Consider the following 15,987-nt stretch of genomic DNA (forward strand, 5'->3'; position numbering starts at 1 on the left):
CTTCTATGGGGAAGACCTTACAAGTCCGGAGGTGAACCACTTCATGTCTGCCCTTGAATTGCTTGGCCTGACCCAAAGAGTGATTGGGCCGACTCATAATGCTGGTCACACGCTAGTTCTAATTTTTGCCAACTTAAACAACTTAGTTTGTAGCCCTCCAGAGCCGCTTATATGGTCAGACCATGCGATGGTTAACTTTGCGGTCGAGTGAGGCTGCTCTAAGTCTACCGCCCCTAGTCTGGCAAAGAAACAGTTAAAGCTCAGATCTTGGCGTAATCTCACAGTTGAAGGCTTTGAGGAGGCCTTTCACCTAGAGAAAGGAAAAATGGAGATGGGTAATGTGTTAACGTTAGAGGACTTCAATAGGGCGTTCTCTACTGCCTTGGATGCAGTCATTCCTAAAAAGAACATGACTTTGCGGTCAAACCGCCCGTCTGCCCCCTGGTACACCACAGAGCTTAGGTCCAAAAAGTCTAAATGTAAAAGATTAGAAAGAGTCCGGCGTGTCAGCAAAGAAATCCAAGATAGATGGCTATATAAACTTTCTTTGACCTCCTATCATCTTAACTTAAAAGGAGCACGACGCCAATTTATTCTCAATCAAATCGAAGGCAGGCAAATATTCCTAAGGCGCTCCTTGGTATAGTTAAAGAATTTGTATCTCCTCGAGCCAGCAGTCAATCCCCTGTGGAAACACAGGACTTCTGTAACCAGTTAGCTAGTTACTTTCAAGACAAGATTGCCAGAATCTATGCAAACTTTCCATCTCAAAATGCGCCACCCCATGGTGCTTTTGGTTGTAGGGAGCTGGAAAGAAGGACAGGCTGCACTTTAGAATGTTTTGCCCCAATTACTCTTGAGGAAGTCTCCAATGCACTCGCTTCAGCCAAATCTGGCTCACCAACTGATCTCTGCCCTCCCAAAACGATGGCTCTGTTAGCAGCCAGTTGTGCGCCTGTTATTCTCCAACTATACAACCTATCAATTCAATCAGGGAATATTCCAAAAATATGGAAGGAGGCTTTTGTGCGTCCCATCTTGAAGAAACCTACGGCTGACCCGCAGGAACTTGGCAATTACCGCCCGATCTCTCTTTTGCCTTTATTGGGGAAAGCACTGGAAGGCATGGTAAACAAACAACTAAGCCAATATCTAGAATCAAATGAAATATTGGACCCTTCACAATCGGGTTTTCGACCGGGCTACAGCACCGAGACTGCAATTGTGGCAGTTACGGATTCGCTTAGGTTACAAATGGATGTAGGGGGCTCGGCAATACTGATTCTGCTGGATCTCTCCGCAGCCTTCGATACCATCTCCCACGAAGTGCTAGCGGAGAGATTGGAATCCTGTGGTATTCAGGGTAGAGCCTTAAACTGGCTACGTAATTTTAGGACCGGTAGATCTCAGACAATCATGCTCGGGCCATACTTGTCAGATTCAATCTCTTTAGACAAAGGCGTACCCCAGGGATCGTGCCTAAGTCCGACACTATTTAATATTTATATGTCTCCGTTAGCTGGGATAGTGGAAAAATTGGGCTTTGAAATAATCTCTTATGCTGATGATACTCAGCTCATTTTCCCGGTTGGTTTGGACTTAGTTGTAGAGAAAGCTCGTTTTGCCAGAGGAATGCTCGAAATTTCAAATTGGATGTCTCGGAACTGTCTCCAGCTGAACCCTGGCAAGACCGAGCTAATGCTGATAGGTAAAGCAACTGTCAGCTGGTCAGATAACTGGTGGCCAGCCGAATTGGGAGTTGTCCCTACTCCGACTCTATGTGTAAAAAATCTGGGTCAACAATTAGATCAGGCTCTATCTATGAGGGACCACATAGCTGCGATTACGAGCTCTTGCTATTATAGCCTGCGTTTGTTGCGTAAAATTCTTCCTTTTCTGCCCACTATCCATCGTGAAACCTTGGTCCAGGCAATGGTCATCAGTCGCCTGGACTATGGCAATGCCCTACTGGCCGGGGCAGGAGAGACCTTGTTGAGTAAATTCCAGGTCATTCAAAATACGGCAGCTAGGATGGTTATGAACCGCCCAGCAGGTTCCGCATCGGGCCCTTTTCTTCGAGAACTCCACTGGCTATCAGTGAGGAAAAGATCGTTTTTTAAGATCTGCTGCCTTACGTATTCGGCACTCAGTGGTAGAGGCCCTAGATATCTTCAAAAGAGACTTGTTAAGCATGCTCCTATTAGAAATCTGCGGTCTGGTGCGTGGGCTCTTTTACAAGTGCCACGCATCAGGCTATGCCACTCTGGAGGAAAGTCCTTTTCATACTTGGCGCCCAGATACTGGAATGAGCTTCCAGACTTTCTTTGTAGAATTACAGTGTATACCACCTTTAGGAAACAATTGAAAGCCTTCCTTTTTTAAACAAACATCACCTGTTCCCTTTCCAGTCTTTTGGGATAACTTTAGCAAGCGCCGAGATGCCCCCGGGTGAGTTGTGCGCTATAGAAGTTCTTCTAACATAACATAACACTTGTGCTGGAGAAAGGTTCCTTGACCTCAGCTCCATAGTAAACACTGCAGAGGAGAAAGGCCAGTGAATGTTTCAATGTAGGGGCAATAATGCTGCAATTTGTATTTTTCAGATGGCATTATGTTAAAACCTATATGCATTGTTATATTAGAATGCTGCCTATCCATGATTGGATGCAGTCCTTGGAGTTATTTAACATATTACTCCGGTATGGGATTCTAGCCCTATTTTATAGTTTCATTCTCAAGTGCAAAGCGAGATGTCCACACAAAGTCTGAACTCTCAGAGAGAAATATAAGAGAGTGGAAGATGAAATTAGAGCTGAGAGCGCGTCCGTCATAGCAAGAAAATAAGAGAAGGGAAAGAGGATTGACAAATGTAACAATATGAGGGGAAACAAATGTGAAAAGCCAGATGAAAAACAAGCCTTTCCAATGGAATAGGTCTCACATTTGCGAGAGTTTGAGCTATTTTTATTGTAAATGACATTGCCTTTTATTTATGTTTTGGTTTTTGAAACATAAATAAAAGCCATTGTCATTTACAATGCCAATAGGTCAAACTCGCGTAAATGCGAGACATATTGCATTGCAAATGCTGGTTACCGAAAAGCCCTTTCCACAGAGCATACTGGCTCTTTTAACGTTACTCACAAAAGCAAACAAGTTCAGGTAAAGCACGAGATGGCTTTGTGTTACCAAAAGCACAATGCTCCAGCACTGGAATTATAATCAACAAAGTGGCAGAACTTAAATCCCAATGGCAGGAGTCAGGAGGCCTCACAAGGAATACATTAACCTGTAATAATGTGCTAGAATCTGTTGGAGGAATATGGTTAAAGACCAGTGTGCACACTGATGAGAGGCATGTGAGTCCAGGATAGTGTCTCCTATGAATGAGCAGTGCGGACCCTGAGTAACAGTCTCTTAATCATGCAGTTTTGCCATCAGCACTAGTCTCATTGTCGTCATCGGCACTAGTCTCGTTGTCGTCATCGGCACTAGTCTCGTTGTCGTCATCGGCACTAGTCTCGTTGTTGTCATCGGCATTAGTCTCGTTGTTGTTATTAGTGTGGTCATCAGCACTAGTTTCATTGTTCTTGTTAGCACTAGTCCCACTGTTATCATCAGAGCTATTTTCATTGTTATCATCACCACTAGTCCCGTTTTTATCAGCGCTATTCTCATTGTTGTCATGGGCACTAGTCCCATGGTTATCAGTGCTATTCTCATTGTTTGCATTGGCACTAGTCCCATTGTTATCAGAGCTATTCTCATTTTCTCATTGTTGTCACAGGCACTAGTCCAATGGTTATCAGAGTTATTTTCATAGTTATCATCACCACTAGTCCCGTTTTTATCATCAGCGCTATTCTCATTGTTGTCATGGGCACTAGTCCCATGGTTATCAGTGCTATTCTCATTGTTGGCATCGGCACTAGTCCCATTGGTATCATCAGTGCTATGCTCATTGTTGTCAGGAGCACTAGTCCCATTGGTATCATCAGTTCTATTCTCATTATCGTCATGGTGACTAGTCCCATTGGTATCATCAGCGCTATTCTCATTGTTGGCATCAGCGCTAGTCTCATTGTTGGCATGGGCACTAGTCCTATTGGTATCATCAGCGCTAATCTCATGGTTGTCATGGGCACTAGTCCCATTGGTATCATCAGTGCTATTCTCATTGTTATCAGGAGCACTAGTCCCATTGGTATCATCAGCGCTATTCCCATTGTTGTCATGGACACTAGTCCCATTGGTATCATCAGCGCTATTCTCATTGTTGTCATGGGCACTAGTCCCATTGGTATCATCAGCGCTATTCTCATTGTTGTCATGGGCACTAGTCCCATTTGTATCAGCGCTATTCTCATTGTTGTCATGGGCACTAGTCCCATTGGTATCATCAGCGCTATTCTCATTGTGGTCATGGGCACTAGTCCCATTGGTATCATCAGTGCTATTCTCATTGTTGTCAGGAGCACTAGTCCCTGTAACAGTCACCCGAGTATAAGGTCCATGGCCAGCTGCATATCCGATGGTCACTGATTTACATTGGTAAAAGGCTTCTGCTCCGGTCTCCCCAGCCTGTAGCACAGCGCCTCACTGTGAGGACAGAGGATGAGGTGTTAAGAATCAGAGAACAGAAAGCGCGCCAGCAAGAAAGTAGATGAGGCACATTCAGGCTAATGAAGTGTCCAAGACCAAAGGAATAGGAGGCAAAGAAACACTGAAGGCAACGCATCTCCAAAAACATCAAACAATAGGAACCAGTGCGTCACACACTTCCAGCTGCACTCACAGTTTTAATTGCATTTACATAGCACTTACTACCCGTGGCGAGGCGTCGAGTCATGCATTACATACTAAATAGCCCAAACTCCCTCTCAGAAGTCACCCCACTTAAATTTACTGTCACTACCTTCAAACTTGTACAGAGCTTCGCAGTCTTTTAATATGGCTCGCGCTACTGCACCACGCTTCCCTGTGAAATGGATCCCCAAAAAAAAATAGAAGGACGCAAGTGGTGGGTGCGCGCGCGCCACTGCGAGCCATGTGGTTTCAATTATCGTGCCCATGTCTGGGCACGATAATTGAAATCACATGACGGCCGGAGCGCGTAATAGACACCAATAGGCCATGGGCGGAGCAATGCACCAGCCTTTGGCCTATTGCGTGCTGACTTTCATTACAAGACGCACGCAAAGTTCAATAGCGTGCCACAAAAGGAAAAGCACATGCACGAGTGTGTGCGATTCCTAGGTCGATTTTCAAACCCCCTCCAAGAGGTCTCTCGCTGAGCGAGCAGTGCTACGCACTGCAACGCTAGGCACAATACCTAAAAATGATTAGGTGACAGACGAAGCAGAGCATAAGGGGTGAAGAAAGAGGAAAAACAGAACGTAAAACAGAGGAGGAGCAAGATAATGAGAAGGAGCTAAATAAAATTATGAGTAAGTGAGGCAGAGAGAGAAAGGAAGATGAAGGGTGAGAGAACTAAGAAGAGAAGAAGACTTGAGATGGAGAGAGTGAGAGAAGATACAGTGAGATCAAAAGAGAAGACATTGTTTGTGTTCTGTTCATGAATTTGAATCTCAAATAGGCTAAGTCATAGTGCCATAATTTTGAGGTATGTACATTTGTACAGTAAAGCCTTTGAGACTATAGAAATACAGAACAAACACACTTTATTATAAGAGGTGCCTTGAGGTCAAGACGGTTATCAGAGAATTCCGCAGACCAAAGGAGAGTGAAAGAAGTTTAGTGTTCGAGTGTAACAGCAAAATATAAGACCACAAATCTGAGAAACCTTAAAGCAACCTGAGATGTGAATATATAAACAGAGAGGAAAAAAGTCATCTTTAAAGAGCACAAATGTGTGCATGTGAGAAAGAAAAAGAGCATTAGAGCTATGGGAAATTTATTAATTTGCACTTCAGTAAAAACTCTGGCATATGACAGAATACAAGATCAAAAGGTGAAAGAAATCCCCAAAGAGAAAGTATAAAAGGAGCCTGACAAACCTAGAGAGCAAAATAAAGAGTGAAAGAGACCCACAAGAGCAAACGAGGCACCCTTGAGAATGAGGGAGAAAGGCAGCTAAGCCACGAGAGAGCATATGAATTGAGTTTTGTATGGTGTAGGATCTACTTCTTATAGTTACCCCAACTTTTTTGCTCATGTTTCACTGTTTTTGACTTAGTCTGGCTGGGATCCTGCCATCCTAGCTGCTTTCTCTCTAAATTGATTGCATGTACTTTAGGTACACTTCAGATTGGATTCTGGGGTACCCTTATAAGTCCCTAGTATATGGTATACTATGTACCTAGGGCATAGGTACCCCAGAGGCCTCTCAGGGGCTGCAGCATGTATTATGACACCCCTGGGAGACCATTCAAAATGACAGCAGCCTGTGTAAGGTGGTGCATGCACCCCTTACTTAAATATACGTTCACTACATCTATCCAGATCACTGCACATATAAACAGTCAGTGTGGTTCTCCTTTCATGTGGTCACTCAAGAGGTTATAATCTGGTAAACCAAGCTGCTTTACATTCTTTCGAGACTTAGCCTGAAGGCTGCCCTCCATAGCTACCACTAGGGTAGCTTTCAATAAAAGTTGTCTTTAACCTAATCATCAATAAGGGTCGTTTGGACTGGGGCAAGGTGCCCACTTTTACTAGTGGACAGCAGATACCAGGCCAGCTTCTCACATAAGGTTCACTGAAAAACAATACGTTCTTGGTTGAACAAAATATGTTGTGCAGAGAAAATTGAAGAAGCCAGAGATGGTAGATTGTGTTGCGTGGACCGGTGCCAGGAGATAAATAAATAAAGGATGAGCAAAGTGAGAAAGCTAATGTTAGACAACCTAGGAGAGATTGAAAGAAATACCTTAAAATAGGACCCAGCAGAACCCAGAGGATCAGACTCCCTCCCTTCCTCTCCAAACCCACATATATCAACTGCAGAGTACCCCAGGGATCATTGCTCAGCCCCTTCAACATTTCCATGGCCCCCCTTGCCACTATCGTCAGTCAGCATGGGCTCAGCATAGTATCATACGCCAACGACACCCAGCTCATCCTCTCTCTCACGAAGAACCCCGAAGACTCTAGACTCCTTCTAGGAAGGAATGAAGGACGTCGCAGCATGGATGATAAATAGCTGCCTGAAGCTCAACTCGGAGAAGACTGAGGTCCTCGTCCTTGGACCCTCCAACTCCGTCTGGGACAACACCTGGTGGCCCTCCGCCCTTGGGAGTCCTCCCACCCCAACAGACCATGCACGGAACCTCTGCATCAACCTTGACTCCTCCCTCACCATGACCCACTAGATCAACTCCGTCGCCTCCACCTGTTTCAATTGCCTCTGCATCCTCCGCAAGACCTTCAAATGGAGCCCCCCCCCCCCCCGAATGCAGAAAAAACGTCACCCATGCACTCGTAAACAGCAGACTGTACTATGGCAACACCCTCGATGCTGGAATTAACAGAACCCTCCTACACAACCTCCAAACCATCCAGAACACCGCAGACAGACCCGTCCTCGAGACCCCACGGCACAAACCCATGACCCAACACCTACGAGACCTCCACAGCCTCCCATCGAGAAGAGTGTAACCTTCAAACTGCTCATCCATGCCTACAAATCCCTCCACAACATCGGACCCAAATACCTCAACGAGAGAGTCGCCTTCCACGTATCCAAAAGGAACCTCCGCTCCGCCGACCTCGCCCTGGCAGAGACCCGCACGCATCCACAGGAACAGAGCAGGCGGAAGAGCCTTCTCCTATGTCGCAGCCAAGGCCTGGAACGAGCTCCCAGTGAACATCAGATGCTCACCCACCCTGGACACCTTCAGGAAGAACCTCAAGACCTGGCTCTTTGACTGAACCGGAGCTGCACCCCCCCCCCCCCTCCAACCCACCAGTGACTTGAGACCCTCACGGGTGAGTAGCACGCTTTAAAAAAAAACTGATTGATTGATAGAGAGATGGGGAGAAGATGGATGAAGTAAGGCCTCAGGGAGCAATAGTATGGGACCCAGGAAGGCAGAAAGGGTGAAGGAAACAAGCCCAGAGAGGTGATAAATGTTGAAAGAGAAAGAAAGATCCATAAATGTAGGGTAAAAAGATCCCAAATAGGAAAATGGGTGGAAGAGACCGGGAATCCACAAAGAGTGAAAAAGTAAAGGAGAGCCAGTGAAAGACAAAGGGAGAAGGCTTCTGAAAAGTATTACGACTTTGCAAAAGAGAAATAATGCAGAAGGAGAAATCCACTGAAACAATGGGTAAAGGAGACACAGGAAGAAAATTAGAGAAAGGAAGCACCAGAGGGAGAGAACTGTATTCCCTTACATGAGTTGTTGGTCAGTGTTCAGTGCATGTGTGATGTGCTGGATTGTGAGCACAGTGTTTGAAGCTCTCTAGTTAAATGTAAATAGCTCACACTGGTCCGATCAGCCACTGCCGTATCCCCTAACAGTGCTACCTTCTCGGACTGCTCATCGGGATCAAGGTTCATTCATTAAGGCTCATGGACTGCACTACTGCATATTCCATAATTAAAATCCATCTCCGTCAGGAATTAAACTTCCCAAGCTGATAACTCTTAATACAGTGAAGATTTTACATTATAGGCTCACATTTACTATCACACTAATCTACGTGAATGTACTGTTCCCCAATCTTGGTGCAATTAGAATATCGGTTTATAAAATATCCAAGTATTTGGTGGCATATTCTATTCTGCTTGATAATGAGGTCTTGGCTTTTTCCTTAAAAAAAACGTGTTAATTTGCTTAATTCTCCTTGTAAACAGTGCTTATTGAAGTACACCACTTTGTTAATATAATATTCCATCAGCACAAGTAAAATTCAATGATAAAATTTAAATATTTTGCTGACCCATTGATCTTTTATGGTTCAGATTTTTATTAATTTATCCATAGAACAAATACTCTTACCTAAATGCAAAGGCCAATGAGGTAGAACAGAAGGAGATAGAAGGCGAGGAATGGATGATACAAGGGGGACTGGGAAAGGTGGGAGGGGAGGGATAAAATATCAGGGGTTGTCACCCAGGGAGCATAGCCTCTAACCAGAATTAGCTCTTTCGCAACGTATTCAGTGTAAGCAGGCTGCGTCTTTTGGTGTGTCGTACCCACTGCGGTCAGTCTTTGTCTTGCTGGTCAGGCCAGCCCCCCCTCGTCCTTTAAGCTGGTGTACTCATAGGTAAAGAGGACTGGCAATGGGAATGCAAAAAAAGAGTTCCAGCACGGCATGGACTGAAAAGTCCATGCCATGCAGGTAACTGGTGTGCATGCACACGGGGGGGCACAAGTTGCACCCCCATGTGTGCATCCAGAGGGCGCAGAGGCATCAGGGGGCGCTAGAGGGCCCCCTTTGTTTTGTCTGCCAGGGTTTACATGGAAGAAGAACCACCATGTAAACCTGTCAGAGAGAAAAGTCCTAATATGCTTGGAGGGACCAGTAGTCCCGCAAAGCAAATGGATAACTCACAGCCAGTGAATGGTCGTTCTCTGGCTGCTGCAGCGGAGTTGTGGCAGTCCCACTGTCTCTCGTAAAAGGGAGGTGGTGAGACCGCCAGCGGGCACCCACCCGCCCCAAGTTTGGCGGTCCGTGGACCGCCAGATGCATTTTCAGCCCCTTAATGCAGTCCCTCGAAATCTGTTTTCAGACAGCCTCAAAACCCTACTTTGTACACCTGCCTAATGGGTGTTTAGACTGGCAGCTTCTCTTCTGAGCTCTCCACTAGCGCAAGGAAACCTCGGAGATAGCAGTGCCTTCTATAAATTCATCCATTGAATTAAGAGCTAAATTGTTAAGTTCACCACTGTTCAGTATTTCACCTTGTATATTTCATCCTTTTAGGAATTTATACATCCCCCTAAATGCTTTATATTTTTCTTCTCTGATGTTGACTACTTAATTCTTGGATGCAGAAGTATTCTTCCTGTATTCTTTGGTTACTCTTTCGTAGGACATGGTAAAATATGGGGTTAAAGCTGAAGGAGTCGCACCCACAGATCATGCAAAGTTGAGAAAATGGTGGGAACAGGACTGCAGAACAACTGCAATCTATTTTGAGGGCAATAAACACAAAACCTGTGTCTTTAAGTGACTGCAAAAGGGTTTCAGTGCAATGAACTGGATAATGTCATCCATACAAGACAGTCTTGGTAGTGCATGTCTTTCTTCACTAACGTTCATAGATCACGGGCCCTTCTCTGCCTCTTTGGAACCCATCGACATATGTTAACAGGTGGCTGACTGCTCATCGGCATGAGGATGATACTCAGTCTGGGAAGGTAGATCCTACTGCCTATCACAACAAAAGATACCAGAAACATGAGATTAAGTGATTTGTTACCTACATGATAGTGAGACATTTTACATAATGGAATCCCTAATTACTCAGTTCTTATGGTAAACATTCTGTGGTAATATAGCATGGTCCCTAATGCCTCAATTAATATATACTGGGAAGGTGGGGGGGGGGGCACGGGGGAGACAAGGAGCTGGATGTAGGTCCAGTGGCTCGTGCTCCAGAATCGTAGATCAGTTACTAAACACTCACTGTTCATGAGATAGGAATTAGAAGAAAGGGTCAGTCGCTTTTGAAAGGTGGAGAAGTCAGAGAGACTTACTTTATGTCCTTACACATGTCATGCTTCATCGTCGGGAGATACTCCATGTTGGGCCGGCGCTGCAATGCCCCACAGGTCCCCCGAAGAGCCACTATTGGAGATCTTTTATAGAGCTAGCCATAAGGTGTGCGGGTCTGTGTGCAGTGTTAGGAGAAGCGTAAAACTTTAAAGTGACTAGAGGGTATCTTTGGTAGACTCATTTAATCAGGGTGATCCCTCTGTCATAGTTAAAAGGTTATGTGTTCTGAGAGCAGTTATGACCCTCATTAGTTAGACAAGTGCAGTGTTTTATTAAACAAGGGGGTAAGGTCAACATGTTTCTTGCTATTGAATGGTCTCAGGAGGAGATCCTACGTGTTTCAGGACCATAGGGAAGTGATAAGTAAGAGGGATTGTGCAATGGCGTTATTGAAAAAAAGGTCCGCTGCAATTGACACAAAAAGTAGTCCTTATGTAAAAGGAAAAAAAGGAAGGAAAGAAAAACCGATAATTCAAAATTCAATGAAGTAGTGCCATTGCAGTGCAAACTAGAGGTCCCCAATTGGCGGACCACAGTTTCAGAATAGGAGAGTGAGCCACAAGTTAAGGTGGTCACATGTGGATTGGTTGAGTGAATAGTTAAAACGTATTAATGAGTTTCACTGAGCAAAATAAAATTAAAACGAGAGCTACGAATCTAGTCACGAGCAATACTCATGGCGTACAAGTTGACAGACTGTCCCATTAGATATCAGGATGGGTGGCAGGGAGGAGGCAGGGTATGGTAGAGGATGATCACTTTGTGACCATCAAGACCATCATGGTAGTAGTGATCAATCAGCCAGTTCCCTTTGCTGGCAAGCCTTTTAATACACAATGTGATAGTAGGGGAAGCAGGGATAGGAAGTGGAGGGAAAATGGCTAACGGCAGCTTACCTATTCAAAATGGGGCAGGATGCTCCATAAGTCAGAGCGAGAGGGAGCTTGCCGTCACCATCTACATAACAGAAGGGTATTATTGCCGCATTTACCAGTGGACTCATAGCGTATGTATGCGCGAGGAGGAAGTGTGCTGACAGTTTTGTCGGAGAACACAGAATCTTGCACCTACCCGACCTCTCGCCAGCTTGGGAATTGTTTGGCGTGACGCCCGATGAAGCATGACATCCTTTAGGATGTGTGAGGGCATCAAGTAAGTCTATCCGACTCTTCTCCACCTTTCAAAAATGACTGACCCGTTCTTCTAAATCCCACCTCAGGAACAGTGACTCAATTAATATATGTACAGTGTTAAACCTGGCATCCTTGTTGTGGTTTCCCTGACTTTTTGCCTTCAGACCTCCTGTTCTTGCTGACTTTTGGCACTATACCACTGCTAACCAGTACTAAAGCGAATGTGCTTTCTGCTTCAAACATGGGGTCATTGGCTTATCCAAAATGTGCATATTTCGTTTACTTAAAAGTTCCTGGTAAACTGTAATAAGTGTGCCCAGGGCCAGTGACTCAAATGCTACTAGTGGGCCTGCAGCCCTGATTTTGCCACCCACTTAAGTAGCCCCTTAAACAGGTCTCTGGCCTGCCTTTACAGAGCCTGTATGTGCAGCTTTAAACTGCCATGTCGACCTGGCAAGTTAAGCTTTGTGCCAGGCACAAACTTTTTAATACATGCAGGTCACTCATAAGGAAGGCCCTGGACAGACCAAGGGCAGGGTGCAGTGTATTTAAAAAGTAGGACATGTACTTTTAGGTTTTACATGTCCTGGTAGTAAAAAAAAAAAAACAAATCATGCCTTTGTTTACTACTGCAAGGCATATTTATCCCAAAGGATAACATTGGGACTAACTTATTACATTTTAGAGGTGGAATTTTCAATTGGTGAAATAAAAAACTCCCAAGTTTGGTGCCGCTGAAATCACAACTTATTGAAAGTAAGATTTTTCAATTGTAATTCAGAAAAATGCCACTTTTAGAAAGTTGGCATTTTATTACTTTAACCATTTGGTGCCTTCTGTCCGTCTGACTAGACGTCTGGGGTGGGTGACAGCTTGGCATTGTGCATTCCCTCTAGCCAGCCACACACAAAGGGCTTAGGTGAGACTGTGGGCCATCCTGGGCAGATTGGGAGGTAGGAGCGGACACTTTCACCTGACTAGGCTGTCTTCTGTCCCAACACAAAGGGCTGCATACCCCTCTGTGGTGACACTGGAGCCAGGGCAGGCACTCTGTGCTCTTCAAAGGCATCTTTTTGACGTCTCTCACACTTCAAAAGGCGCAACTAAGTAGAAGTACTTGACCTCTGACACCTCCAATTCAGGACCTGTAAATACTTTGCCAGGAAGGACTGCTGTGCTGTTCAAAGGACGGCCACTCTGCTGGACCCTTGCTCTGATGTACGGACCTGCTGCATGCTGCCCTCCTTGTCTGGGAGTGAGAAAGACTGGACCTGTATCTCTCCAACCCAGAACCATAGCAACACTGCCATGAAACCGCTTGGTGTACGTGCGCTTAAGAAACCCGTTTATCATAACTCCAAGGGCTTGCCTCCTGTTTTGCAGACTCGGGGGCATGAAAGACTTCCAACTCACCTGATACAGCACTTGGACTCTGCCATCTGAGAGTCTTGCCCTGTCAAGTGGTGTCAATCTAGTCCTGGACCCTTGGACGTGGGTGTAAAGTGCTGCAACAAAAAATCACGAATAGACGGTGTTGCGCTGCTTGGAACCGGCACATCTCCATTGATGCAGCAACACTTCGACCGAGGACATTGCATTGCCGACTGCTCGGGGCATCACTTCCTGTTCTGATGCATCTTTGACTTTGCTCGGCACAGCACCAATACATCGCCTCTTTGCTTCTTGCATGTTGGCTTCAACAACGGAACAAAGTTTCTTCGTAGTGGGCCAAAGCTGGTCCCTGTATCCGACCCATGCTTCATCATGGTCGGCTTGAATGTTTGGAAATGATCAGGTGTGGTACGACCAGACAGCTTCGTCCTTCACGTTATGCTTTTAAGCACTACTTTTCAGTTTATTCTTTAAAAATTCATAACTCACTGTCTTACTGTTTTGAAGCTTTGCACAAATACTTTATAAATTGACTCATAAGGCAAGCATGACTGCTCTGTGCCAAGCTACCAGAGGGTGAGCGCAGGCTAATTTATGGTGTGTATCTGAGTTATGGCTCCTGCTTGGACAGGGTGCATACTCGGCCAAACCGAAACCCAATTTCTAACATACAAAATATCCAAGTATAACTAACATTCATAGTGCCATGCTCAGAATACCAAATACAGAGTGGGACTTGCAATTGTTTGATAATGGTCAAAGTGTGCTAAAATTATCAGTGTATATAATGGTGGTACATTTGGTAGGTTAAACGTTATAGTTTTGATATTTACAATTGCAGTTTTTACAATTTGTATGCAATGATTGAACTGTGCTTCGTTCCTGGTGCCCCATTTAGTATGCCTGTCTTATAGCACTTAGTGGCTTGTCTACTGTAGATAGACTTTAAACTTTATCCCCATTTGGAATGTTAATTCCTTTAGACAGGAAACTCAAGTCAAAGACTGAAGTTAAATCTCATAATGTGCTCACATGTACTCCTGATAATCTACTAAACATGATGTAACTTCCTCTGAGGTCAATACGCCACTTGCTGTGATGTCATGCACAGTGATGTCACTTGCATTTTGCCTAACCTGGTTAGTCCACCCACTTCATTTTTAGGACTTTCACCCTTTCTGTAAATGTCTCTTACCTTGACCTGATGTTGCACACACAAGAAAGGCTTGAAGAAGGATGAAATATTTCATGATTTTATCTGTAAAAAATCATTAGACTTGATTAGTAACAAAATGAAGAGGGTGGAAGGAAAAACATCATGTTAATGAGTTTTACATCTGTCCACAGGTTCATCACACCACACGGTTTATTATTTGTTTAAGTCACCCAATTGACACATCTATCAGGCAAAGGCAATGAAGTAATAAGGGTTGTATGTTCAAATTATAGACTGAAGCCACAAATTGGGTAAAATGTCTTTGGTGTCCCCTTTGGGCCTGAAATGACTTTATTATCATTGTTTTACACTTGCGTTTTCCAAAACCCTACAGAAAACACGGATCATTGAAAATACAAACATTTTGGAATGTTCTGCACTCACTGTGTGTGAGTAACTAAACTTCGAATTAATTTTTCCATGTTGACCAACCGCCAAGTAATGGCCCCAATATACCTCCTGACATCTGAAGGCCAGGCGCTCAGGCCCTTGGATTCAATAAGAGGCAGATGACACATGGATGCTCCACCACCCATCCAACTTTTCACTGAATGTCTTGGAGGCTTAAGATCTGGTTTTGGTATTTTCCAATGTTCTGGGCAGAAGGGAACAAACCTACTAGCTATTTCTGTCAGTTGTTTACATGGAACCAGCAGTGCAAATGCACTCTGCAAGCAGGTCAATCTACGGCAGACAGCGAGCCCCCTTTGAGAAGTGGTATTATTTAGAAGATACAAGTATTTAGAAGATACAAGTATTTAGAAGATACAAATATTACATAGGTCATGGATTAGAGCGTTGCCATCATCCAGTAGTCAAGTCAGTTCTACTTAGGCCCAGGGTAAATGCGCCATGCCAGTTATAAGACTGGAGGTATCCAAAGCGCCTACCTCTATTATGAAGATTTACTCCCTGTGCAGGACTGCAAAACACAGAAGATATCCACTAAGCCACTCATCTATGAAATTTGAACACCATTTGAAGATACTCCTGCTGAGGGGAACAAGAGATTGGTCACATAATGAGGAACTTACAGACATGCTCAATATTTCGTTTTTGGCACAAGATCCAATGGTCGATGTGAGATGTTTACCACGGTGGACAGAAGATACATTTGTGTTACTAGTTTATGGGCTCTTAGTGGGTGGGTAATGGCAGCACCAAATGTAAAGGATTGCCTTGCCCAGGTCCAGCTTTAGCGCTGGTGCAACAATTATTTTTGACACCCCCTCCCCCATGACCTCCTCCTCAGATTCTCTCACTACCACTGGGCAAAAGTGCCCCTCGTGTCTCCAGTCATAAGTCAATGCTAAACACACCAGTCGCACTGCCCTAAAGCCAGCCCTGCTTCTGCTCAGTATCTGGTGAGCCACGGCTGGGTAAGTCGCAGCAAGAATCTTTCACCCTCGTTACCATGTGTCATCAGGGATACAACTGTAGACCACAGCAAAGAGTCTATACTGCTGAATATCCCACCTGTTCACATGAGCACATCACTGACCTGACACATGTATCTGTGTCCTGCAGGCACTCAGGCAGGAATGCTCCAAACGTTTTGTA

At 44.7% G+C, this 15,987-nt stretch overlaps 1 protein-coding gene across 1 annotated transcript in view; it reads right to left on the reverse strand.

Moving 5' to 3' along the window:
- The window catches only part of LOC146856187 (coagulation factor XI-like), a 70,673-nt gene that overhangs the window by 39,839 nt on the left and 14,847 nt on the right, over positions 1 to 15,987 (reverse strand). The window contains exon 2 of the mRNA XM_085654239.1: positions 14,407 to 14,469. Coding sequence (XP_085510365.1) covers positions 14,407 to 14,461 — 55 coding nt within the window. The 5' untranslated portion in view covers positions 14,462 to 14,469. The remainder of the gene's footprint in view (positions 1 to 14,406; positions 14,470 to 15,987) is intronic.

Source organism: Triturus cristatus, chromosome 4_1 (assembly GCF_964204655.1).
Source record: "Triturus cristatus chromosome 4_1, aTriCri1.1, whole genome shotgun sequence".
NCBI classification, from domain to species: domain Eukaryota; kingdom Metazoa; phylum Chordata; class Amphibia; order Caudata; family Salamandridae; genus Triturus; species Triturus cristatus.